This window comes from Saprolegnia diclina, assembly GCF_000281045.1.
Source record: "Saprolegnia diclina VS20 unplaced genomic scaffold supercont1.82, whole genome shotgun sequence".
Lineage (NCBI taxonomy): Eukaryota > Oomycota > Saprolegniomycetes > Saprolegniales > Saprolegniaceae > Saprolegnia > Saprolegnia diclina.
In genome coordinates, this window is record NW_008246149.1 from 183,053 (window position 1) to 207,056 (window position 24,004).

The 24,004-nt window shown below is 56.5% G+C and overlaps 7 protein-coding genes across 7 annotated transcripts; 2 read left to right on the forward strand and 5 right to left on the reverse strand.

Annotated features, from left to right (window-relative positions):
• Positions 1-2,867: 2,867 nt before the first annotated feature.
• Positions 2,868-4,329, reverse strand: SDRG_15008 (hypothetical protein; the record flags this gene model as incomplete). The annotated part of the gene is made up of 2 exons (XM_008621171.1): positions 2,868-4,038; positions 4,088-4,329. The coding sequence occupies 2 exons, from the start codon at positions 4,327-4,329 to the stop codon at positions 2,868-2,870; spliced, it is 1,413 nt and encodes a 470-aa protein (XP_008619393.1).
• Positions 4,330-4,686: 357 nt separating this feature from the next.
• On the reverse strand, positions 4,687-5,937 carry SDRG_15009 (hypothetical protein; the record flags this gene model as incomplete). The annotated part of the gene is made up of 1 exon (XM_008621172.1): positions 4,687-5,937. The coding sequence occupies one exon, from the start codon at positions 5,935-5,937 to the stop codon at positions 4,711-4,713; it is 1,227 nt and encodes a 408-aa protein (XP_008619394.1). The 3' UTR covers positions 4,687-4,710.
• A 720-nt stretch (positions 5,938-6,657) lies between these two features.
• Positions 6,658-12,462, reverse strand: SDRG_15010 (hypothetical protein; the record flags this gene model as incomplete). Its single annotated transcript, XM_008621173.1, has 2 exons — positions 6,658-7,715; positions 11,719-12,462. 2 exons carry the CDS (start codon positions 12,460-12,462, stop codon positions 6,720-6,722), a joined length of 1,740 nt encoding a protein of 579 aa, XP_008619395.1. The 3' UTR covers positions 6,658-6,719.
• A 2,463-nt stretch (positions 12,463-14,925) lies between these two features.
• On the reverse strand, positions 14,926-16,736 carry SDRG_15011 (hypothetical protein). Its single transcript, XM_008621174.1, has one exon. The coding sequence runs from the start codon at positions 16,723-16,725 to the stop codon at positions 14,989-14,991; it is 1,737 nt and encodes a 578-aa protein (XP_008619396.1). The 5' UTR covers positions 16,726-16,736; the 3' UTR covers positions 14,926-14,988.
• Positions 16,737-18,818: 2,082 nt separating this feature from the next.
• Positions 18,819-21,618, reverse strand: SDRG_15012 (hypothetical protein). The gene is made up of 5 exons (XM_008621175.1): positions 20,153-21,618; positions 19,878-20,108; positions 19,625-19,837; positions 19,426-19,578; positions 18,819-19,376 (listed from the first exon to the last, which is right to left on the reverse strand). The coding sequence occupies exons 1-5, from the start codon at positions 21,605-21,607 to the stop codon at positions 18,981-18,983; spliced, it is 2,448 nt and encodes an 815-aa protein (XP_008619397.1). The 5' UTR covers positions 21,608-21,618; the 3' UTR covers positions 18,819-18,980.
• A 194-nt stretch (positions 21,619-21,812) lies between these two features.
• SDRG_15013 (hypothetical protein) lies at positions 21,813-22,754 on the forward strand. The gene is made up of 3 exons (XM_008621176.1): positions 21,813-22,321; positions 22,371-22,548; positions 22,596-22,754. Exons 1-3 carry the CDS (start codon positions 21,854-21,856, stop codon positions 22,691-22,693), a joined length of 744 nt encoding a protein of 247 aa, XP_008619398.1. The 5' UTR covers positions 21,813-21,853; the 3' UTR covers positions 22,694-22,754.
• Positions 22,755-23,673: 919 nt separating this feature from the next.
• Positions 23,674-24,004, forward strand: SDRG_15014 (60S ribosomal protein L30; the record flags this gene model as incomplete). Its single annotated transcript, XM_008621177.1, has 2 exons — positions 23,674-23,737; positions 23,799-24,004. 2 exons carry the CDS (start codon positions 23,674-23,676, stop codon positions 24,002-24,004), a joined length of 270 nt encoding a protein of 89 aa, XP_008619399.1.

Genomic DNA, 24,004 nt, shown 5'->3' on the forward strand with positions numbered 1-24,004 from the left:
ACACTTGTGTACTACCCTCCGAGGGTCGACTGCACTGAATTTCAAATGCGTTGGTGGAATGGCACGGTATCTTGAAAAAGATACTTTATTGAGGCAGCCTTTCCGACGCGCGTCGTCGACGTTTGGTGCCACCGCGGGAGGAAATCCCTTATCTACGCCAAATCACCATATGGTTCCCCACTATATTCACGTACCACGTTAGTAATAGGTCTGGTTTACTTGATCAATGTATACTATAGTTAACACTTAGGTCCGGTTGACTTACTTTCATTATACCATTGTTAACAGCTAGGTCCGATTAACTCACTAAGAGTATACCATAGTCAATAGAGGTTTGAAAACGCCCTGTCGCAACGCCATCTGACAGGGGGAAATGTGACTCACAGCACGGTCGCCGCGCTCTGCGGAATGGGTGGGAAATTCCCTTGAAGCAATTGTGCTCGTACGGCAATCGTATATCTGGATAATACGTCAAGTCTACTCCCGGTCTGGTTCACTTGCATGAAATATAGTATACAAACAAAAGGTAAACAAGACCTCATAGGTAGCAGTCCCATATCTAGAAAATACGTCGAGTCTAGTACGGTAAAGTCCCCTCTACTACCCGGTCCGGTTCACTCTATGTTAGTATAGTATACAAACAAAAGGTAAATAAGACCTCATAGGTAGCACTACAAAATGAAAGACGTAAAACGACAAAGTCATTAAACAGCAAGTGCAAGCAAAGACGAGATGCTTGGTCTTCTTGTAGCCGTTGCCCGCCAACTCCATGGTTGTCTTGGCCTCAATGACGTCGAAGCCCGAGCCCATCGCGACTGGTATCTGGCGGAGTCAGGCGAGCTTGAGCATGTGAGCACGGTACGTGTACATGTACTTGTCAGAAATACGTATGAAGTCGAGCGGATGCAAGCTCATCACAGCGTACATGCAATTAGGGCCGCAATCCCATGCGTTCTTTTGGGACGTCCTTGCCGTATACGGGCGCCATACTCCGGGTTGCGGGTCGCCTTTCGTGCCAGAGATGCATGTGATCGACTCCTGCATGTACGTTGAGCTGGTAAACAGTGCAGGGTTCTTATTGGAGTGCATCTGCAAGATACCGATGGTTGCTCTGACGAGTGTGTCAGTAGGGCCGCGGAAACGCATCGAGTCGCCAATCAGTACGCACTGCCCGACGATGTCGACGTAGACCAAGACCCAGTGTGCGCCGGTGTTTACCGGTACATGCACCAGTACGAGCGAGCATTGAAGCCATGGACGGCCTAACCTTATCGAGAGACGATGACGAACGGCGTTGCCGTCGTGTCAAGCCGATTATCGGGCTTGACGCGTGTCATATGAAAGTCGAGTACACTAAGAGCGGCGTGATCCTCCAGGCCAGTACGAAGGACCACAGCGACAACATCCTCGTCGTTGCCCTTGCTCTGGCCTCTGTCGAGAACTACGACCACTGGTCGTGGTTTCTCAAGCAACTCAAGGCTTTCCTCTTCGGCATGGACCTCGCTCAGTCCTGCTTCCTTTCCGACCGGGACAAAGGTGCCATTTATGTTTACATGTTGTTGTACTACCACCCGTACCCACTCATTGTCATGCAGGTCTGATGTCGGCGATCAAGAACGCCATGTCAACTACCTGACACCGGTGGTGTATGCGTCACATTGTCGCCAACGTTAGGGCCCGCAAGCAAGTCGAGGGGAAGTCTGTGCCCGGTATCTCGTTGTCCTTCGAGGAGGAAGGCTACGTGCACATGGCCGCTCGAAGCTCAAGTGCCGACCATCTAGAAGCCATTTACGCCAAGCTCAAGCATAGACATTTACGCCAAGCTCAAGCACAAGCCTTGTACGTAGTGCCCGATATCTCCCGCATATGTAATACATGTGTATTATGTAGTGCTCGTACAATTTCTTCGCGATCTACTAGTCGAGCACTGGGTTACCTACGCCATCGTCGAGTCCGGTGGTCGCTCGTACGACGAGACGGCCTCCAACATGGCGGAGGCCAGCAACAACAGGCTCGGCGAGGACATTCGCTCCATGGACTCGGTCACGATGTACCACCGATACCTCGAGAAATGATCTCGTCTTTGCTTGCACTTGCTGTTTAATGACTTGGTCGTTTTACGTCTTTCATTTTGTAGTGCTACCTATGAGGTCTTATTTACCTTTTGTTTGTATACTATACTCACTTCAAATGAACCAGACCGGGTAGAAAAAGGGACTACCGTACTAGACTCGACGTATTATCTAGATATGGGACTGCTACCTATGAGGTCTTATTTACCTTTTGTTTGTATACTATACTAACATAGAGTGAACCGGACCGGGTAGTAGAGGGGACTTTACCGTACTAGACTCGACGTATTTTCTAGATATGGGACTGCTACCTATGAGGTCTTGTTTACCTTTTGTTTGTATACTATATTTCATGCAAGTGAACCAGACCGGGAGTAGACTTGACGTATTATCCAGATATACGATTGCCGTACGAGCACAATTGCTTCAAGGGAATTTCCCACCCATTCCGCAGAGCGCGGCGACCGTGCTGTGAGTCACATTTCCCCCTGTCAGATGGCGTTGCGACAGGGCGTTTTCAAACCTCTATTGACTATGGTATACTCTTAGTGAGTTAATCGGACCTAGCTGTTAACAATGGTATAATGAAAGTAAGTCAACCGGACCTAAGTGTTAACTATAGTATACATTGATCAAGTAAACCAGACCTATTACTAACGTGGTACGTGAATATAGTGGGGAACCATATGGTGATTTGGCGTAGATTTCCTCGCCACCGCGGACAGAGAAGGTGCACCGGCGCTGGCGGCGATGCAAAAGGTGCTGGCGGTGGCACCGCTATCGACGGCAGTCGCCTTAGTCGACGACGCGACGGAGCGCGGCAAAGACGCGGTCGACGTCGGCGGCGGTGGTTTGCCAATTGCTAAACGCGGCGCGCATCGCCCACGTGCCGTCGTAGCACGTTGGCGTCATGAACGCCTCGCCCGTGTCGCGCAGGCGCTGGAGGAGGTCGAGCATACTCGCTTCGTTTGCCGCCGCCTCGTTAACAAAGGTAAACAAGACAATATTGAGGCGGACCGGCGCCAAGAGCCGGAGCACGTGCCCGAGCTCGGTCTCGATGCGCGCCCCAAGCGCGCGCGCGCCGTCGACATTTCGCACAACAATGTCGGCGTGGCCGTCGCGACCGTACGCCGTGATGGCAAACCACGCGGCGAGCGCTCGCCAGCGCCGCGAGTTTTCCGGCGTTAAGTGCACGAAGCTCGGGTTCGTACCAATCGCGCCGAGGTACGACGCGGCGGCGTTGGAGAAGACGCGCACTTGAAGATCGCGGCGTCGCGTCAGCTGGATCGCGCTGTCGTAGGGCACGTTGAGCCACTTGTGGCAGTCGATGCAGATCGAGTCGGCGCCGTCGAGGCCCGCGACGAGGTGCTGCAAGCGTTTGTCGAGAGCGGCAAAGGCTCCAAATGCTCCGTCGACGTGGAGCCAAAACGTGTACTTTTCCCGCAGCGCCAAAAGCGCGGGGATGTCGTCAAAGTCGCCGCTGTTGACCGTACCCAATGTCGCGACCACGATCGACGCCGTCTCGGGTGCTAACGCGAGCTGGACTTCGAGCGCGCTGACGTCCATAGCCTCGCGGTGCGGCAGCACTGGCACGGACGTCACGGCGGCGCGCCCGAGCCCGAGCATCGAGGCGGCCTTGTGGATGCTCGAGTGCGGTCGCGCGCTGTAGATTGCGATGCGTCCGAGACCGCAGAGCCCGTCGTGACTAATATCGACACCGTGCTGATCGCCGACCCACTCGCGCGCAATCGCGAGTCCGACAAAGTTGGACATGGTCGCACCGGTCACAAACGCCCCGTCGTGCGACGGCACGTTAAACCAGTCGGTTAGCGCCCGCACGGTCTTGCGTTCGAGCTCGGGCGCGTCCGAGTCCCAGTGACTTTGCGGATTCTGGTCCACGGCCGACGTGAGCCAGTCGCCGACCACACTCGCGGGTGTTGCGCCACCAGTGACAAAACCAAGGTACCTAGTCCGTAAGTGCGTCAGACCGAAGTGACGTCGGCAATGGCGAATACCGTGGCCCCGCACTGCCCGCGAGACGAGGCAGCCACGCCGTTTCAAATTGGTGGAGCGCAGCGGCGGCACCGATGCCGTGGTTGCTGTCGATGGGGGGCAGCTCACTGGCGCTGGACATCGGCGTTGGGCGGGCGGCTGGCACATCGCTCGGTAAGCGCTGGAGAAAGTCCATGGCCACATCGCGCGCTGCCGCCGTGAGTGCGGCCAAGTTGGTTTGGTCCGTCGCAAGCAGCGGGTGCATCGCAAATGACAAAATGAAAGGCTCCATGTCGGCTCCTCGAGCGGAACTGGGAACAGAAGTGAGTTCGGTGACCAACATTCTTTTGTTGCACGATCGATACTGCCAGGTTTCCGTTCCTGATTGGGTGCCCGCGAGAAGAGTGATGGCCTTGAAGTGCCATATTGGTGCCAACGCAGCGCTGACGACGCCCTGTACACGCAGCGACATCATCGTGGCTTCTGCGCCCAACATAGTCGTCTACTATGACGCCATGCATGCTCTTGCGTATTCTAAAATGGAGTGCATGGAGCTGGTCGACCTCTCCGACGACCCAAGTCCTCTGAACGCGGTGATCACCGTCTGAGCCTGCAACTGGCATTTGACAAAGAAAAACAGCATGCATTAGCTGGCGTCCCCTTCTGGGTTGAAGTTGGCCGCCGACGCAACTTTAAATTGTTCCAAAATTTTGGTGATGAACAATTCGTCGTCGGTCGGTGGTGCGGCCTCGCCGTCCTTGAGCACGATCGCCCAGCTCGCACGCGGTGCAATCGATGCCTTGTCGTCGCCGATGCCGTAGCCCATGTGACCCGCAAACATGAGTGCCTTGCGCTCCGTCCCATTGTCGTCGAGGGTCACGTCGACCGTGAGGTATCCTGGCGGAATACAGTCACTGTCGACAAGGGGGTACGGCAGCGTGACTTCCTCGGAAAAAAAGTCGCCAGGCTTCAAGGCGCATAGATCCACATCGGGCTTGATTCGCACCTCGTACAACGTTCGCTTGTCTCCTTGCCACTCGCCCTTGTCGTTGAAGACACAAAAGACGCTGAGCCAGCCGCTGATGTAGTCGGTGCCCGACCCGGCATGGTGATGGCTGCAAATGCTGTTCCAGAACGCCACATCGACATCGCCGGTGGCCGATGCAACAAACTGGTCGAGGATCGGCGCCAGGAGCGTCGTCCACTCCTGCATGCGTGGCCCATACACGGCGAGCTTGTCGAGGCGGTTGCGAATGGCTTTCCAGTCGTCGACGGTGCCGAGCAGTGTCACGTGCGGAATGCCGCAGAGAAAGCCACACTTGTAGCTAAAGTACTTCTTCATCGTCGCCATGAGCACGACGCTAGCGACAATCACGTCGTGGTCCGTCGTCGTCGAGAAGGACGGAAGCAACCAGTGCTTGAGGCTCGGGTCCACGACGTGGTCGTCCATGAGGTCGACCCACTGCGTCGCGAACGCACCAAAGTCGGCCGTCCACAGCGACGCATTGGAGCGGATCGTGAGCTCCTTCTGGCCGTCGTGCGTCACGAGCAAGTGCCGGAGCTCGTCCGCGTTGGCGACAACGTACAGACCGAATTGCGTGAGAATCGCGAGCCACACGTCGTCGGGGCGGAGCACGAGGTCGTGGTGGTTGTTGTATGCTTCCATGACGCCACGGACAAAGCCACTCTCCGAGGCAACAACGGGCCCAAGTTTGCCAGCTTGGACGATCGTCTTGCAGCCGCCTTTTTTAAATTCAGGCAGGAACGTCACGGGCGAGTCGTCGTCGACGGCGACGCCTTGGCACCGAGTGCGCTCGACAGACGCGACGGCGAATGTGACCACCGCAGTTAATTCAAATGTGCACTGGCACATCAGGTTGCCGTTGTGCATACATGGCGCAGCGGCAGACTCTACAACCCAACAGCACGAGTAACGTTACCGGTGCGAATGCGACAGTAATTCGAACGCGCGTCGATTTTTCGATATGAATGATTTTTCCTGCTCCAATAGTGTACAATAATACACATTACTAACTTTACTACACAAAGAAAACTCCCTTTTAAATCTTTAAATCTCCGATCCCGACAGAAGGGCGTTTTTGCGACGACTAAATCGTTGCAGCGAGACTATTGAGTCGCTGATTGGCCATCAGCGGACATCAGAAAGAGCAATGGACCAAATTGCACTTGCCAAAGGATGCAATTCTCCAAGTTTAAACCGATTGGCGCTTGAGAAACTGTGTATCAACTTGATGTTTTTGAAACGGTGGTTTGGTCTAGGCATCTATCAACGACAACCCACGCTGCGAATGTTGCCCCGCTTTGCTATGGACATCTCGCAGCTTCTTCCATTCCGTGACCTGCATATGAGACAATGTATTTAATCTCGAGTTCCTAGCGCCACGCATTTGATACTTTACAAATTTCCTTGATAGAAACTTGAGTGTATCCAGTGTATCCAAGTGGATATTCTCTTGTGGACCGTCGCGACGACAAATGTCTCGCATCCATGCGGGGAAGGGACAGATTCGGCAATGTTATCTTCGGCAAGCGTGTGTACTAGTTCCGACACAAGCTCGACGTCAACCGAGTGTAGAACGCAACGTGGGGTGCATGTTGGCCATTTTTAAACTAAGAAACACTAGACATCAAATTTTACTTGGACGGGGTAGCCACTTGGAGCTTGAAGCCGAGGATCGAGTCCTTCTTCTCGCCGACAATCTGGCTTGTGAGCGACGGGCGCACCGAGTTGAGCCCCGTGTACTCATGGTGGAGCATCGCGGCCCAGCCGTTTTGGCCTTCGCTGTACCGGTGGCCATAGACAAAGTACGAGAGGACCGCGAGGCCGACCCAGCCGCAGCACAGACCAATGTCCCGCGCTCCCATCTGCGCAATGAGGTACCAGTTGCACGTGATCGCGAGCGCCGGCACGAACGGCACGAGCGGCGACCGGTACATGTCGGGCGACCCGACGTTTTGGGGGCAGAGGTAGTAAATCGCAAACGTGATGGCGACGACCGCAGCGAGGAGCACCAAGGACGCGACGAGGTATCCGTTCGCAGGCTCGGTCGCAACCACATAACCTTTTTGGAAGAGAAACATCGAGGCGAGCGAGACGGCCACGAGTGCGCCGGTCAGCTTGTACGCAATCTTCGGCGCGGCCTCGCGGGTCCGGACCAAAATGAGCGCCGAGTTGGTCATGTTGAAGCCGACCAGAATACCGAGCGAGACCAAGTTCCAGAGATAGTCGAACGGCACGAGCAGCGCAATGATGGTGAAGAAGATGCCCGTGATCAGCGTGTTCCAGAATAGGTTGCCTTTCTTGTCGACTTTGCCAAAGATGGGCGGGCAGAGACCGTCGACAGCCATCGCGTACAAGACACGCGGCTGCGCGAGGAACCCGACAAGGACCACGATCGGCATCGTGCAGACCTCGCCAATGTGCACGATCGTACCTGCCCAGTTGTAGCCTTGGTACTGAAAGCCCGCGGAGAAGTAAAAGCCGTTTGACGGGTTGGCGTCGTACGGCATCATGCCCGCGAGCGCGAGCGACGCAAAGGAGCTGAGCACCATCGTGCCGAGGATGACGCCAATGACCGCGCGCGGGACCGTCTTGCGCGGGTTCTTGGCCTCGGCAGCCATGCAGCAGACCTCGTCAAACCCCGTGTACCCAAAGAACGCCTGCGACGCGCCGAGCATGACGCCTTGGACACCAAACTGCGAGGCCGCGTCGGCGGTCGCGGGGACAAGCGGCGGCACGAACGGCTTGAAGTTCTCTGGTTGCGTCGCGATGAAGCCGACAATGATGATGAAGAGGACGACGCTGATCTTGATCGTCGTCACAACGTTGATGAAATGCTTGCCAAAGCGGATGCCAATCAAAACGATGCTGACGCAGACCGCCATGCAGAGCGCGCCGAGGAAGCTCGCGCGCGAATCGTTGAGCCAATTTGCCGACGTCGAGCCCTCGGGAAGACCTTCTTTGACCCATTCTTGGACTTTGTCGGCCCACGAGCGCGCAACGCCGGCCGAGCAAATGCCATACTCGAGCGTCAAGAGCCAGCCAGCGACCACGGCCGGGAGCTCGCCGAGACCGTAGTACGAGTAGGCGTACGTCGAGCCGGATGACGGCACGAGCGAACTCATTTCCATGTACGCAAAGCCATTGAGAATGCACGAGAAGCCAGCAATGAGCCACGAGAGAAATGCGGCAGCGCCTGCAGTCTTGCTGATGATGTCGCCGGTCGTCGCAAAGACACCAGAGCCCACGGTAGACCCGACGCCGATGAGGATGAGGTCGACGAGCCCGAGCTCACGCGGCAGTTCCTCCTTGCGCTCTTCGGCGTCAATGACCTCGATGGGCTTGGTGCGGAACATTGCCGTGAGGAGACCCATGTGTGCTGGTGGGACGATTGAGAAATGACTCGTAGAGACGCAGGGATAATATCATGGAAGTTACATGCCGCTTCCCGAGCAAATAATAAATCGCGTAGGCACGGTCATCGGCTGGGCGTCGTCTTGGGGCACGGCTCGCACGTGTCACGCTACCACGTACCACGGTGGTTCCAACGACGCATTGACTTTTGGTTTTTGTTCGCGTCGTATGAGAGACACCAAACGACGTGGAGGTCATCGCGAACGTCAGTCGTCGTGGATGGATCCTCAACGTGCCGACAAGGCGTGTGCTTTTTCTTCATGTTAAAGTTTTGGTACGCAGAAACCAAAGTGCAATTTCAGACAATTTGCATCTGGACCATCCATTTTGGACTTGTTCGCTATCAGTCGGGTACAGTAGGATCCGCTGCGGAGTCTGTTTCGTCCATTGAATATAAGTTGTACAGAATACTAGAGTTGCTATTACGTTGTAGCTTGTGCAAAGAGTATGTGGGCGTCCGTCGCAGGCAACGTACGCAAATGAAATCGCGCAGTGGCCTCGCGTCGCGCCACGTCACAAACCAAGTGTGGGGCACGGACAGGTGCTGGAATTACGCGTTTGTGGGTGCGGGCACCGCATGTCGGGTTCGACGCCTTCGATTGGGCATCGCGACGGTAGCTAATACCATCGCAGCGTATGAGTCGACATGATGGAAGGATCCATGGAACCAACATGACTCCGAAAGCCTGATCCCTTCACCACACGTTCAGCAGGCGCGACGCACTACAGTATAGTGTAGTCGACTGCATCAGGTGCTAGAGGCGCCAGGGCCGCAAAAGGTGAAGGAGACGTCAAGCTCCAACCAGCCTTCGCTGTTGCTGCAATTCGAGCGATGGAACTCTCTGTTATCGTATACATCTCAACGAATGTAGTCTCCAACGTGCACGCCACTCGGACTTGCTAAAAGTAGGGCGACTCGTCCTACTTGTAGTGGCACCGTTGACTGGAGTATAAAACCTCGTGGGCCAGGCCAACAAGGTCTGTACCAGGCCAACTTGACGTTGTACGACTCTGAATGGACGCGTTAAGACGATTTGTTGGTACTCGCTTGCAGAGGATGTACATGCATGAGACTCGGCTCGGCTTTAAACCCTTGTAAACAGTGGTTGTTGGCGCTAAATCCCTTTTCAATTCGCTTCGGATCGAAAGCATTTGGTTTGGGCAAGTAGGTTACGGCATCCGCGAGCTCTAAGATCAGGTCAGACTACTGTAGATGCAGTGTACATGTACAATACTAATATGTATATTGCTGCCAATGCGTATTTTAACCGTTCGATATGCCTCAGTGCTAGGCCGCGCCAAGCTCGGCCGCTCCACACTGAGACGCAGCTGTCGCTGCCTCGCCGACATGCTGAGGGTGCATAAGCTTGCTCGTCATCACAAAGTTTCCAAGGACCTCATAGAGGGCATTGAGCACATACATGCAGGGGCTTCCTATCGACTTCACTTGGGTCTTCGTCGAGCGCGTTAGGCACTGGTTGTTTACCGCTCGGTATCAAGGTTCGATTATAGGGGGCTCCTGTGTTATCTCGTAGCCGTCGAGTACGAGATACAATAGTCAAGCATGACAAGGCTACCGGTACTAGTACACTAGTATCTCTCCAAAGAGACATGGATGGAGCGACGAGACGCTGCGTCGAAGCAAGTTCTGCATTTGGACCGTCCATTTCGAATGCGGTATCTTTTCTCGTCGCTGATTGGTCCACGCGGTATCCATACCAGCGCCAATCACATCATTGGACGTTAAACTCAGATCTTGGCGAAGGTGCTACGGTACAGTAGCTGGTAGCTTACGGTGCCTGCCACTCTACACGACGTAGGATGGGTGCATCCGTCGCACCGGTCGCGGTTGCGCAGTACGCAAATTGCTCCCAACCTACTGCTGCTGCAATCTCGCGACGCGCCGCTGGTCTTTAACGCTGCACCCACTGGACGATGGGAGGACTCAGTGTACGTTGCTGTGGCTTGTAACCAAGGACACGTCGGCGTCAAGCGCACGCCAGCAGCTCTCACAGCAACCGCACTGGACCTTCGAAGCGCTTGTCAAGGATGTTGGTGTACGGGCTTGCGGCATTTGTCTTCGCCAACTTGCTGCTCAAAGCCGTCGACCCACGTCTCGACATGAACCGGATGCAGGACTATACGACATGTACCAAGAGTGGTTTGCATTAAAAGAACCAACGACTACGTTATATACATCCACGACACAACATCATGTCTAGGCTTCTAGTGCTGGTTGGCCTGGAGCGGCGCCTTGGCACTCAAAATGTTGTTGGTCTTTTCGCCGAGCATCGACGAGAGCGACGGGCGCACCGAGTTGTGACCGACGTAGCCGTCGTTGAGCATCGTGGCCCAGCCGTCCTTGCCAGCGCTGTTGCGGAAGCCGTAGGCAAAGTACGAGAGAATCGCGGCACCAATCCACGCAAAGCCGAGGCCAATGTCCTTGGCCGGCAGCTGCGCAATGAGGTACCAGTTGATCGTGATCGCGAGCGCCGGCACAAACGGCACAAGCGGCGCGCGGTAGCAGTCCATGGGGCCAACCGACTGCGGGCACTTGACGTAGATGATGGTCGCGATGACAAAGACAAGCGCGAGCAAGAGCATCGACACGATGAGGTAGCCGTTGCCGCCTTCGACCGCCTCGACGTAGCCCTTCTGGAAGAGGAACATGGCGAGGAGGCCCGTCGCCACCATTGCGCCCGTGAGCTTGTATGCAATGTTGGCCGAGGATTCGCGCGTCCGGGAGAGCACGAGCGCCGAATTGGTCATGTTGAACGAGACCAAGATGCCAAACGACACCATGTTCCAGAGCAGCGAGAAGGGCACGAAGAGCGCAATGATCGTAAAGAAGGCACCAGAGATGAGCGTGCACCAGAAGAGGTTGCCGTTCTTCTCGACCTTGCCAAAAATCTTGGGCAAGAGACCGTCGACCGACATGGCGTACATCAAACGGGGCTGCGCAAGGAACGAGATCAAGACGACGACCGGCATCGTACCCGTCTCACCAATGTGCACGATCGTCGAAGCCCACGTCGCGTTGACGTACTGGAAACCCGAGGAAAAGTAAAGGCCATTGTCAAGGGGCGCGTCGTACGGCACCATGCACGAGAGTGCTAGCGACGCAAACGAACTGAGGAACATCGTGCCGAGCACGACGCCAATGACGGCGCGGGGCATGACGCGGCGCGGGTCCTTGGCCTCGGCGGCGAGGCAGCAGACTTCGTCAAAACCAACGTAGCCAAAGAAGGCCTGCGACGCGCCGAGCATGACGCCCTGGACGCCAAACTGGGCCGGGTCTTTCTCGGTCGCGGGGATCAGTTCGGGCACGAACGGCGAGAGGTTGTCCGTGTTGATGAACGAGAAACCGGCCACGATGACGAAGAGCACGACCGCGATCTTGGTCGTCGTGATCGTGTTGATAAAGATCTTGCCAAACTTGATGCCGCCGAGGAGAATCGCGACCGAGAGGATCATGACGAGGCACGCGAGGAAGCTGTAGTTCTCGTCATTGAGCCAGTCGACCTTGGTCGAGTTGATCGGGAGGTCTTCCTTGGCCCAGTCCTGGACCTTGGTGGCCCACGAGCGAGCAACGCCGGCGCCCGACATGCCGTACTCGAGCGTCAACAGCCACGCCGCAATGACGGCCGGGAGCTCGCCGAGAATGTGGTACGAGTAGGCGTACGTCGAGCCGGACGACGGGATGATCGAACTCATCTCCATGTACGCAAAGCAGCTGAGGATGCACGAAAAGCCGGCAATCATCCACGAGATAAAGGCTGCGGCGCCGGCGGTCTGGCTGATAATGTCGCCCGTCGTCGCAAAGACACCAGAGCCCACGGTACCACCGATACCGATTAGGATGAGATCGATGAGGCCGAGCTCACGAGGCAGCTCCTCCTTGCGCTCTTCGGCGTGGATGACCTCGATCGGCTTGGTCCGGAAGAGCGTGTCGATGATGCCCATGCTCTACTGCGGCCGACAAAGAAAAAGGCAAAGTGAGCTTCCCAAACGGCAAACTCAGACTAAGATCTTGTTTTTTGCGAGATAGAAATTCGGCTTTTTCTCTTGAAGTTTCTATACCCATTTTGTGAGAAGGCGAAAAAGTACAGTCCCAGCTGGCACAGCGTGGGACGACCAGCTCCTTGAAGCTCAAGAGCAGGTGCACGCGCTCGGATTGGCTAAGAAAAACTTCGAATCGCATCGGATTGGTCAACATATTTTTGACCAATCAAATGTTGTCCAGCTATGTTCGAATCGCCCACGTCTCTCTGGCTTCCCGCAAGCTTGGTGGGTGGTTTGTATGCATTGGTCGTGATCAGATGGGCACACACATACCACCTGCCACGCCCAGCTGGTGCGACCCAACTTCAATTGGATCCAAGGCAGCTCCATTTCGGCAATCTGGTCGGTCGCGCAGTGTGGAGAATGCCCCGCTACTTCCTTTTCATAGCTCCCGTCCCGTGCTGCAGGAAGGGAATGGGCCATGTAAGGGACGGACAGGTATGCCGTTTTACCCACCACATCGCTGACTGCAGACTATCCACCGCCATACATACCGTACTAGGTATTGTTACGAAGCCAGATAGCACGCTGCAATGCATCGCTTTTTTGTCAGCCGAGGAAGGTCTATACTATGTCATGTACAGAGAGTACACGCCATATCAAGCAATGTTTGTACTGCAACGAGGATGCCATCCATTTAAACTCGTAGCTGTTGTTGTCATCGGGTGGCTCATCGGGTCCTCTTCGCCGCTGCAAATTCGTGTGGTCGGTCAGCGACACTGCGCGGACACGGATACACGTTCGTAGAGAACCGTCACCTGGATGTGTCATCCAGACGCGCACCCAGACGCGTGATGGAACGGACACAGGTCATGGTCTTGCGACTCCTAGTTTGCGCACAAGCGAGTTGCAAGTGTAGGCATCGCACCATGAACGTTCTTTCGCCGAAATGAGTCGGCGTGGTTGGCCTTTATCTGAGTAGCGAAGGTGCGTTATTTGTGCCGTCTGATTCGAATTCAACGACGTGACATCTTCTCAGCCTTTACGGATGTTGCACTTCGAAGTACCAGCCGCGATTTAGACATCGCGTACTCTTCTGCAGTTTGTTTTACCACAGCAGTTTTATTGAATCAAACGGATCGTGCGGTCGGGTCGTGCTGCAGTTCCAAGGTGGTGCTTTGTCGTTGTCGTGTGGGTCGTGTGGACGGCGCAGGCCGGATGAGCTACTCAGTCGGTGGTCGCCATTCATTCATCTTGGCGCTCGGCGATCATCTTCTGCCTATATGTCCAGTATGCAAAAGTGCAAGCGATTAGCTTGGGCGGTGCGCGGAAGTGCTGGAGGAGATGGGTTTGGGATACGTGGCGCGAAATTGCGATGGGCTGGCAGGATGTGCACCGACCGTAAAGAAACGTGGACCAACATCAAAGTGATCACGCCATGGACAACACTCGATGCCGAAACTCATACTGTCAGAGTGTTGGTGTCTGATTTGTTGAGCAGTCCACTTGCCTCTATTCTCTACTGGTACTTTTCGAAATATATACCATTCGATCTCGTGCAATAAAAGTTTATCGCATGAGATCGAATGGTATATTTTCGGTCGACGACAACGCACGAGACCAATGCTGATGTTCCCGCGGAGAGCTCCGTCCGTGAGCGAGACAGAGGCTCGCAGGCGTCATGTACAGGGATGACGTCCACCGCAGCACCCATGTCTGAGTCGCCTCCCGTCTGAGTCGACAGGCAACGTCGCATCGGCATTTGCTTCTCGTGCAGACGACCCTTTGAGTAGTTCTTGGTTGTAGCAACGATGGAAGAGGCATCGCGCTCGCCGCAGTAGATCCGCTTCGATCATGTCCAAGCAAGCCATGGATTTGCAGTAATTTGGCAGCAGCACCACGTCGCGGTTCAACGACAAAGTCACCATCATCGCCTCGCCGGACGGACGGCAGCCGTGACCAAGCCATACCGACGGAAGCCCTCCAAGCCCTGTGCAGAAAGCAAGAAGCAGCAATGAATTTGCCAACGTTCTAGGCACAAGACGACGTGCTTTTGCCGCGCACCAGAGCCTCTGCGAGGCAGGTTTGGATACGAGGTCCATCAACCCGCATTGATTCATTGATGATAACGGTTCATCTCGGTATTCTTTGATTCGGATGGACGCCCCTTACGGTCGAGCGAGAATGCGAGTGTCTAGTCGCTTCCAAATGCAATGGAAAGCGGATTCCGACTTTTGTCGTGTCGAGAATCTACTAGTTCTGCATCATTGGTACTGCATATCGACACTGAGTCTGAGTGCAGAACACTGCCGCGCGACGTCCAGCTTAGGGCTGACCCAGCCCTGGACATAGAGCTAACCCAGCCCCAGACATAATAACGCCATGACAATAACTGCGCAAACGACCGGTACGAAGAGCGGGAGCCCAAAAGTAGTTGAACGACACGTGAATTTTTAAAAATGATTCGTCTACAATGTACAATACGCTTTAATGCTCGTTGGCCTGGAGGCCCATTTTGGCGCTCAGAATCGACTCCTTCTGGTCAGCCATCATCGAGCTCATGGACGGGCGCACGGCGTTGTGGCCAATGTAGCCGTCGTTGAGCATCGTGGCCCAGCCGTCCTTGCCCGCGCTGTTGCGGAAGCCGTAGGCAAAGTAAAAGACAATCGCGACGCCGATCCAGATAAAGCCATAACCAATGTCGCGCGCCGGAAGCTGCGCGATGAGGAACCAGTTGATCGTGATCGCAAGCGCAGGCACAAACGGCACAAGCGGCGCGCGGTAGCACTCGCGGGGGCCGACGTTCTGCGGGCACTTGACAAAGATGATGATCGCCAGCGCAAACACAAGTGCAAGCAAGATCATGGACGCGACGAGGTACCCGGTCGCCGAGTCGGTGGCCTCCACATACCCCTTTTCAAAGAGGAACATGGAGAGGCACGACGTCGCGACGAGCGCGCCCGTGAGCTTGTACACAATGTGCGCCGACGAGTCGCGCGTCCGGTTCAAAATGAGCGCCGAGTTGGTCATGTTGAACGACATCAAAATGCCAAACGACACCAGGTTCCAGAGGTACGAGAACGGCACAAAGAGCGCAACAAGGCAGAAGAAGCTGCCGCAGAGGAACGTGCTCCAGAAAAGGTTGCCGTTCTTCTCGACCTTGCCAAAAATCTTGGGCAAGAGACCGTCAACCGACATGGCGTACATCAAACGGGGCTGCGCAAGGAACGCGATCAGAACCACAATCGGCATCGTGCCCGTCTCGCCAATGTGCACGATCGTGGCTGCCCAATCGAGGCCGACGTAGCGGAAGCCGGCCGAAAAGTTGAAGCCAAACGGCGTCGCCGCGTCGTACGGCATCATGGCCGAGAGCGCAAGCGATGCAAACGCAGAGAGGATCATCGTGCCAAGGACTGTGCCAATGACAGCGCGGGGCATGACGCGGCGCGGGTCCTTGGCCTCGGCGGCGAGACAGCAGACCTCATCGAAACCGACGTAGCCAAAGAAGGCCTGCGACGCACCGAGCATGATACCTTGGACACCAAAGCGCGCTGGCTCGTCATCGTGTGCTGGGACAAAGTCGGGCACAAACGGCGTAAAGTTGACCGTGTCCGTCATCGCAAAGCCGGCAATGATGACGAAGAGCACGATGACGACCTTGGTGCCGGTGAATGCGTTGATGAAGATCTTGCCAAATTTCATGCCGCCGAGGAGGACGCCGACCGAGAGCGCAAAGATGAGGCACGCAAGGAACGAGTAGTACTCCATGTTGAGCCAGTCGACCTTGGTCGAGCCTTCCGGGAGACCTTCCTTGGCCCACTCCTGGACTTTGGTACCCCACGAGCGAGCGACACCGGCGCCCGACATGCCATACTCGAGCGTCAAGAGCCACGCCGCAATCGCAGCCGGAAGCTCACCAAGCACGTGGTACGAGTACGCGTACGTCGAACCGGACGACGGGATGAGCGAGCTCATCTCCATGTAGGCAAAGCCACTAAGAATGCACGAAAAGCCGGCAATGAGCCACGAGACGAACGCAGCCGCGCCAGCCGCGCCGCTAATGATATCGCCGGTCGTCGCAAAGACACCGGTGCCGACGGTACCGCCGATACCAATGAGGATGAGATCACGAAGTCCGAGCTCACGCGGCAGCTCTTCCTTGCGCTCTTCGGCCTCGATGACTTCGATGGGCTTGGTGCGGAAGAGGTCGTCGATGAATCCCATGTGCGTTGGCCTGTGCAAAAGAGGAAATGATGACCAAACAGAGGTTGGCTATGTCCGAGGATGGGACATGCCGACCGTCCGCTCGAATTCGCTCGCAAAGCTGGAATTGCCTGCGCCCACGTATCCAACGCTTCCTGACCGTACCTTCGCATTCTCAGATTCTTATTGGCCAGTCACTTTTGGCCAGTCTCAACTCGAAGCTGCAAGTCGAAGTTCAGGCGCGCCTTTAGCGTTCACATCTTGCTCTTTGTATGATCCTTATCGAAGCAAAGAAGCAGCAGCTGGGCGACGGAAGTGGACAACTTATCCGATGGCCACCTATCCCAGGACGTAACTTCAACTGGATCAAGGAGAAAGTCCCTAAGTCCGCATCCACTTGGAGTATGAAAGCATACACTTTCCCGGGCAACTCCTTTCGGTGCCGTTCGTGTGAAGGGTAAAACCATCCAGCGCTATGCCAGGTGCTGGCCAGGTACTGGATGAGATACCGGCGTCGATCGCACCATAAGATTAGGACACGCGGCCTCACCGCCACAGAACATTTTGGTTAGGGGCCATTGTCCCACACTATACCTACCGGCGTTGTCGCGCTTGTTGACCTCGTCGCCAGAAAAGGTCGCAGCCACCGCTATCAAAGCCATCGCAGCCAAGCGGATATGTGAGGAAGCACCGTGTGTCACTGCATATGTGCCTGTGGTACGTTGGTGGCGCCACCACACACATCCACAAGAAGAGTGGTCCGGCACACGTGATTACAAATCCACCGACGTTGCCGCGATCTTGCGGCTCTCATCGCTTGGTCTTTGGTCCGATGTCAAGCAGTATTCATACGCTTTGCCTTCTACAAGCACATCTCTTGAGCGACATGCGATCCTAGTCGGTCCACGGCAAAAGATACTCCTAGTATAACCAAGCGAAAGAGAGAGAGTTGCGTGGTCGACGCACGTCTCTCACGCTTCAATCTTGTCGGGTCTACATCTCCAGTCTGATCAGAAAAAAAAGAAGACGACGACGACGCTACGCAGCGTATTGTTTGCAGACGTCAAGCGGTTGTGTGGCGAGGAATAACCAAAGAACCAGTGTGCATACAGGCTATAGCCAAAAACGAGCCACTTGCCTGGACGGGACGCGCAGGTCGTTGCGACGGACACGACACCGATGCTTGTGTCGATGCAATGCCCTGGACCATTACCAAAGGTTGAAGACGCTTTGTTTATTGCAGTGCGTATAGCACCGGGACTGGGCGTTTATTCAACGGCGGGGGGAGGGAGGCTGTAACCTGTAGGACATGCGTAGGCGGGTCGCAGTGCCCCTGGAGAGGGCTTGCAGTCGCTGGGACAAACAGAGGTGCTGATCATTGGGCTGATACTCGTGTACTAGTACTAGTAGCCATTCACATCTAGAATCTAGATTCGTCGCGCTGAATCGAGCGAGGTCCAAATCGTGTTTACAAACAAAAGGGTCCGCGATGCTGCACCACCACTTTCAAACATCACCAAACATCACCTAATCGAGCGCGATGGAAACTACTATATGCTTGAAAAGGACTGTGAAGCCCATCACCCAGAAGCACCCAGACCAATCCGTGGCTCGACTGCGCAAGATACTTTTGGTCGATCACGTGGCGACTCTACGATGAACCGTGTCGCCCCACGGCGCGAACCGTTATGCCTCTATGAAAAGAAAAGGCGTGTTGGGGACCCGACATTGTCATCATGTATGACCCTGCTGGCTAGCGCTGCTGGCAGGATCTCAAGTGCTGCTGGCTGAGTGCCAGACGTTCGTTGTCTGAAAATGAAGTGCGCAAAGATCGGTCGCATGTCGTCGCGGATCTGCTTTCGCGTGTCGGTACAGTACGAATGCCAATGCAAAGAAGGCATTTCTCAAGCACGCAGCGCGGGGTGCTGTGTGGCTTGTGGCTATGGTTTGGAGAGGCGAACGATCACGGTGATTGGTTCATCCAGTCCTTTTGGTTCTTTGTGATGGCATTGCCGAGTGAACTTGCGTGTGTTAGCGTCATGATAACACACAACGTAGCGTGATCACGCTTGTCCAGCACCGTGCCCCCTGGCGCGACACGTACGAACGATTAATCGTCGTCCACGTCGTTACCTTTGGCACGACGCTACACCCTACCCCTAGTCTATGCCACCCGACGCATTGAAAGATAATGCTTTCGCCGCGAGTTTCTTTGTTGGGCAAATCGACACGGATCCATTGGGCTCCTCTTTGCTTGACACATCACATTGAGAGCCCTACGCCGATGCATCGAGCGACCACTTGGACTCGCCCGTGAGGGTGTTGTAGTAGTAGCTTTGGCCCGACGCCGCGTCGTAGGCTGGTACCCACGCGGCGGTGGTCGCTGCGTCCGGTGGCGTTTGTGTCTTCTTCTTCGTCTTGTACTCGCGCGGCGGCGGGCGCGCCTTGGCTTTGCTGGCTTCGATACGCAGTCGCTTGGCTTCGGCGGCTTCAGCGGCCGCCCGCGCCTTGGCAGCCTCGACCTTGTCGTGGTTGGCGCGCACAGCGGCCATGCGCACCGCCTCCTCCGCACGCGCAACCGAGCTCTCGCTTAGAAAGGCCGAAATGACGGCTTGGCGCTTGTGCCGTTGCGCCGCCGCATGGCGCTGCAGCCGTAGCTTTGTCATCATAATCTACCCAGCACCGAGTGGCTACGCGCGCAAATACGACATGTTGGAATACCCGTCCAAGCTTGGTGGCTTTTTGCGTTCGTACAAACCGCTGTAGCGTTGTCGCTGCATCGTGACGCGCCCGCACAAGAAGCGCAATCGTGGCGACGCCTTGCGCAAGACGCACTTTGGACGCATGCCGTGCCCGTCGACTGCGCACGAATGTCTAATTTGACAAGTTGAGAGGAGCCATGAGACGACGACGTCTGGACCTGTATCGCAATGGCAGCGTCGTGACGGCGCGCGCGCTCAATGAGCTCGGCTTGTTTGCGAAGAAAGCGCGCGAGGTGGCCTTGGTGCCGGTGCCACGCAGCTTGGATTCGAAGCGCCGCTTGGTTCTGCCGTGCAAGGAGTGCGTCAAGGGCCACCTTTTGCATGCGTGCAATATAGAGCCGCGCGCGGCTTCTTGCGAGTCGCGACCGAACCTGCAGACTTCCTGAGAACGGGCCAACGACGAGCTCGTACCATGCGTTGGATGCGGCGGGCACTGTGGTGGCAGTGCCGGAGATGCCGTTTGAAGACGCGCACCGTGCAGGTGCTGCGCCACACCCGCTGCAAGACGCTCGACGCCCACGCGCGTCGAGCCCGCATGTAGCCTTCGTACCGACAGTGCTTCTTCCACGCATACGCAATCGACGACGACGCGCTCGATTCGAGAAAGGGCTTGTAGCGACTGTACAGAAGGCGCCGTTGGACCTAGTGCCGAGTTAGCCGACGCGCTTCGCAGTCCAGAGTCGTACCGCAGACGTCAGTCGCGCCGCTCGCAAGTACAAGGGCACGCACGACGTTGCAAGGACGTGGCGAAAGAGAAGGCGGTCGCGGTAGCATCGGTAGGCGTGCTGCACGGTCGTTGCCGCCATCCACTGGGCGAAGCGCAGCTCTTGCAGCCGTTGCGTGCGCACTTGCCGGGCGTAGCACTGGCGCCACGCACACTGCAGCACAAGCGCGGCCGCCAACTGGCTTCGCCGCCGCGCGACATGACGCATGGCGATCCATTGACGTAGCCGTGCTTGCAAGAGAATCACCGCGAGGTGCCGTGTCCCGAGTGCAAAGGCGGATTGGAGGTGATCGAAGAGCTGACTGCGTCGACGCAGCCAGTACGCAACGTAGGCGCGCCACGCGCGTTGAATGCGTGCGGCGACCTTGTAGCATCGCGCGCGATACAAAAGCGTCCGTGCGAGGTGTGCTCGAAGCGCGCGCTGGACGACACCGGCCGCATCGTGCAAGCGCAGCGTCGCTGCCCGTCGAAAGAGCCACTGCTTGCGGTACACGGACGTGCGCAGCCAGCGCTGCAGTCGCAGCGCCGCCGCCTCGTGTGCGAGCCGTTGCGAGCATATTTTGTACGCTTGATACACGCGATGCCTCGCGAACGCGGCTTGGATCTGTGCCGCCGCGCGGTGTTGACGGGCCGTCTTTAGAAAGCGAGCAAAGCGCTTTCGAAACAAGCGGCGACGGACATTGGCTTGCAGGCAGCGCGCCGATAGGTCCTGACGCGTGTGCAGGAGCGTGTGCCGATGGCGATGCCGGCGCCAGTGCCGCTGGATCTCGGCCGCCGCGGCGTCGCGCTCTTCTGCGCGGGCACACATCCAATCCGTGGCGAGAGACGCAAAAGCGCGGTTGCGAGTTGCGAGCCAGCAGCGCTCCCAGATGCCCTGGAGCGATCCCAAGGCGCGGCTCTTTGTAAACGCAGATATGGCCTCGGCGTGCTTCTCGGTCGCAACACCGTGCTGCCAGTGGTCAAAGGCAGCCTGCATGCGGTGACGCAGCAGTCGCTCAAAGACGTCGGTGAGCGACGTGATCTTGGTGTGGTTGGAGATCTTGAGCTTGGGCAGCGATCGAACTGGCACGTTGTTCTTGATCCAGCGGACATGGTCTTGGACCGTATTGTTGTCGAGGACACCGCGCGCAATGCGAAGCTTGGCGTCGGACCGCAAACGAGCTCGGTAATGGGCGTTGTCTGGCCACGCCTGCTTTTGCCACGCCGTGTCGTCGGCGCGGATGGCGCTGGCGGCGTTAGGCAGCGGCGGCGGCAAGGCGGGCATCTCGCGCCGCGGCCGCTTGTGGTGCATGCGCGCGGCGTTCCGTGGCAAGAGATCTCGGAGCGACGCTGGGCTGAGGAAGCCAGGTACCTTGGTCGAGAGGCCACCATCGTCGTCGCGCGACCCCGGGCGCGGCCCGGCATACAAGATGGGCATGCCCACTTTTGTAACCGCCGCCGTAGTCGGCTATTTTCACGCCACTTTACGACAGCACAGCATATTATATCGTGCTTCAAGTTGGGTGTTTTTGGCGACTCGCAGCCTATGCTTTCTAGCCAATGGCTTGCACGGAGCTGGCATGCCACGATGCCATTGGAGGATAGTTGGTGAAATATGACCAATGAATAAACGACGACCAATTCGCAGGTTTGGCTCGTTCGCAGAGCTTGACAAGACGACAAGATGGGCCGCAAGATCGCGGGCTACAACATGGTGGCCTTGCCGACGGCCGACGAAGGCGCCTTCGCGAGCTACATCTATGTGACCAAGCACACGGCCAAGTCGGACGGCGCCGGCGAAACCGAGCTGGCGGCCGACCGCACCGCGTATGTGGTCAACCTGCCCCGGCACTCGAGCGTCGAGAGCCTCACCGCCTTGCTCTCGCGCGTGGGGCCGATCCAGCACGTGGCGCTGGGCGCCGAGTCGACGGGCGTCGCGACGAACGCGCACGTCGTTTTCAAGGATAAGGCGTCGCTCACAAAGCTTCTGAAGCTCTCGGCGCTGCCGGCGACCGAGGACGACGCGGCGTTCGAGCCGATGGACGTGGTCGAGGCCGCCAAGGCAGCGTACCAAGCCGCGCGCCCGGGTCTCCAAGTGCTCAAGAACGACGCCGACGAGTTTATGATGAACTTTGACGCGGAAGAAGAAGCGGTACCCTTTCAAGCAATGCAAGGGTCGATAGCTCATGTATGTGCTGTAGGAGCGCAAGGAGCGGGAAGAGATGAAGAACCGCGTCGACGACGATGGCTTTCAGATGGTGGTCAACACGAAGCGCAAGCGTCAAGAGGCCGCGGAGCTCCTGCCGTTCCGGAAGAAGCAGAAGAGCAAGGAGCTCACCGACTTCTACCGCTTCCAGCTGCGCGAGAAGAAGCGCGGCCGTACGCTATTTGCATGCGTCTTACAAATAACTCATCCTGCGTTGTAGAGCTCAAGACGTTGCGCGAGCGCTTTGACGAAGACCGGCAAATGGTCGACAAGCTCAAAAAAGCCAATAAATTTAAGCCCCAAACGGGCATGGACTAAACAAACGCAGACAACATCAAAAGCTACTTCCTCTTACGCATTGTCCGATCAACAGCTTCGTAGTCGAATGCTCGAAGTCGAATGCTCGTGTTGCGTCCAGCCATGGAGTCGCTCGATACACTCGACAGGTTCACCTAGGCTTATGGTGTTTGTTGATGAATTTATGAAAGCGTTGGAGCCGAGGCAGGGGTAGTTCGTCAGCTCCATCAAGACTGCGTCTTCTCACTGCATGGCGATAGCTTCGGCAATGACGAGAAGGTGAAGAACACCAGATTGGGCCACTGGCGCGTGCCCACGCACGAGCGGAGTCCCTTGGGAGTTGTCCGTGACACAAGTTGACACCATTGGCATCCTCGGGAATGATGCAGCATGCAGCATCTCAATGCGCAAGCAGAGTAAACCGCCGATACCGCCTACTAGTACACTGCTTCCCTCGACCCACAAGCGAATTGAGTCGCCTCCCCGATCGACTGCGCGTTGACGGTCGTCGTACGAGGCGGTCCGTTGCCATATAAGCCCCGCTTGTCCACGACACCGACGCGTAGCTCCCTTTCTTGCGTCGCGGCTCGTGCGCTCGTCGGCCGACGGCACCGCTCTGGCGTCGCAAGCTGCCGCTGCCACGTATGCGACACGCACCAATCGGCGTCGCGTATAACTTTTCGAGGCGTTGGATTGGCCGAGCAAAAGTATTGGTCAAGAGCTCTCCGGATGGTATCCGGTCGTTGGCCGCGCGCTGGTTGGTGAGCATCACAGTTCATCTTGTGGAGGGTTTTATTCTACAAATCACTGAGAAACAAGATGGTGGCCTCGAAGAAGACGGTATGTGAATACCCGTTGGAGAGCAAGCCTCGTCGGTCCTGCCTCGCATCCTGGTGCGCAGGGCCCCGTCGCCCGCTCTCCGCGATTCCAGCGGCGCGCTGACCCGTCTCTGTCCTTAGAAAAAGACGACGGAGAACATCAACTCGCGCTTGCAGTTGGTCATGCGCTCGGGCAAGGTCGCCCTTGGCTACAAGGAGACGTTGAAGAACCTCCGCAACGGCAAGGGTACGCTCCACCGCCTTGACGCCATCGAGTGCCAATGGCTCATAACGTTTTGTGCTTGTAGCCAAGCTTGTCATCCTCTCGAGCAACACGCCGCCGCTCCGCAAGTCGGAGGTCGAGTACTACTCGATGCTTGCCAAGACGGGTGTCCACCACTTCGCCGGTAACAACAACGACCTCGGTACGGCTTGCGGCAAGTACTTCCGCGTCTCGTGCATGTGCATCATCGACGCTGGTGACTCGGACATCCTCCGCTCGTCGACCGACTAA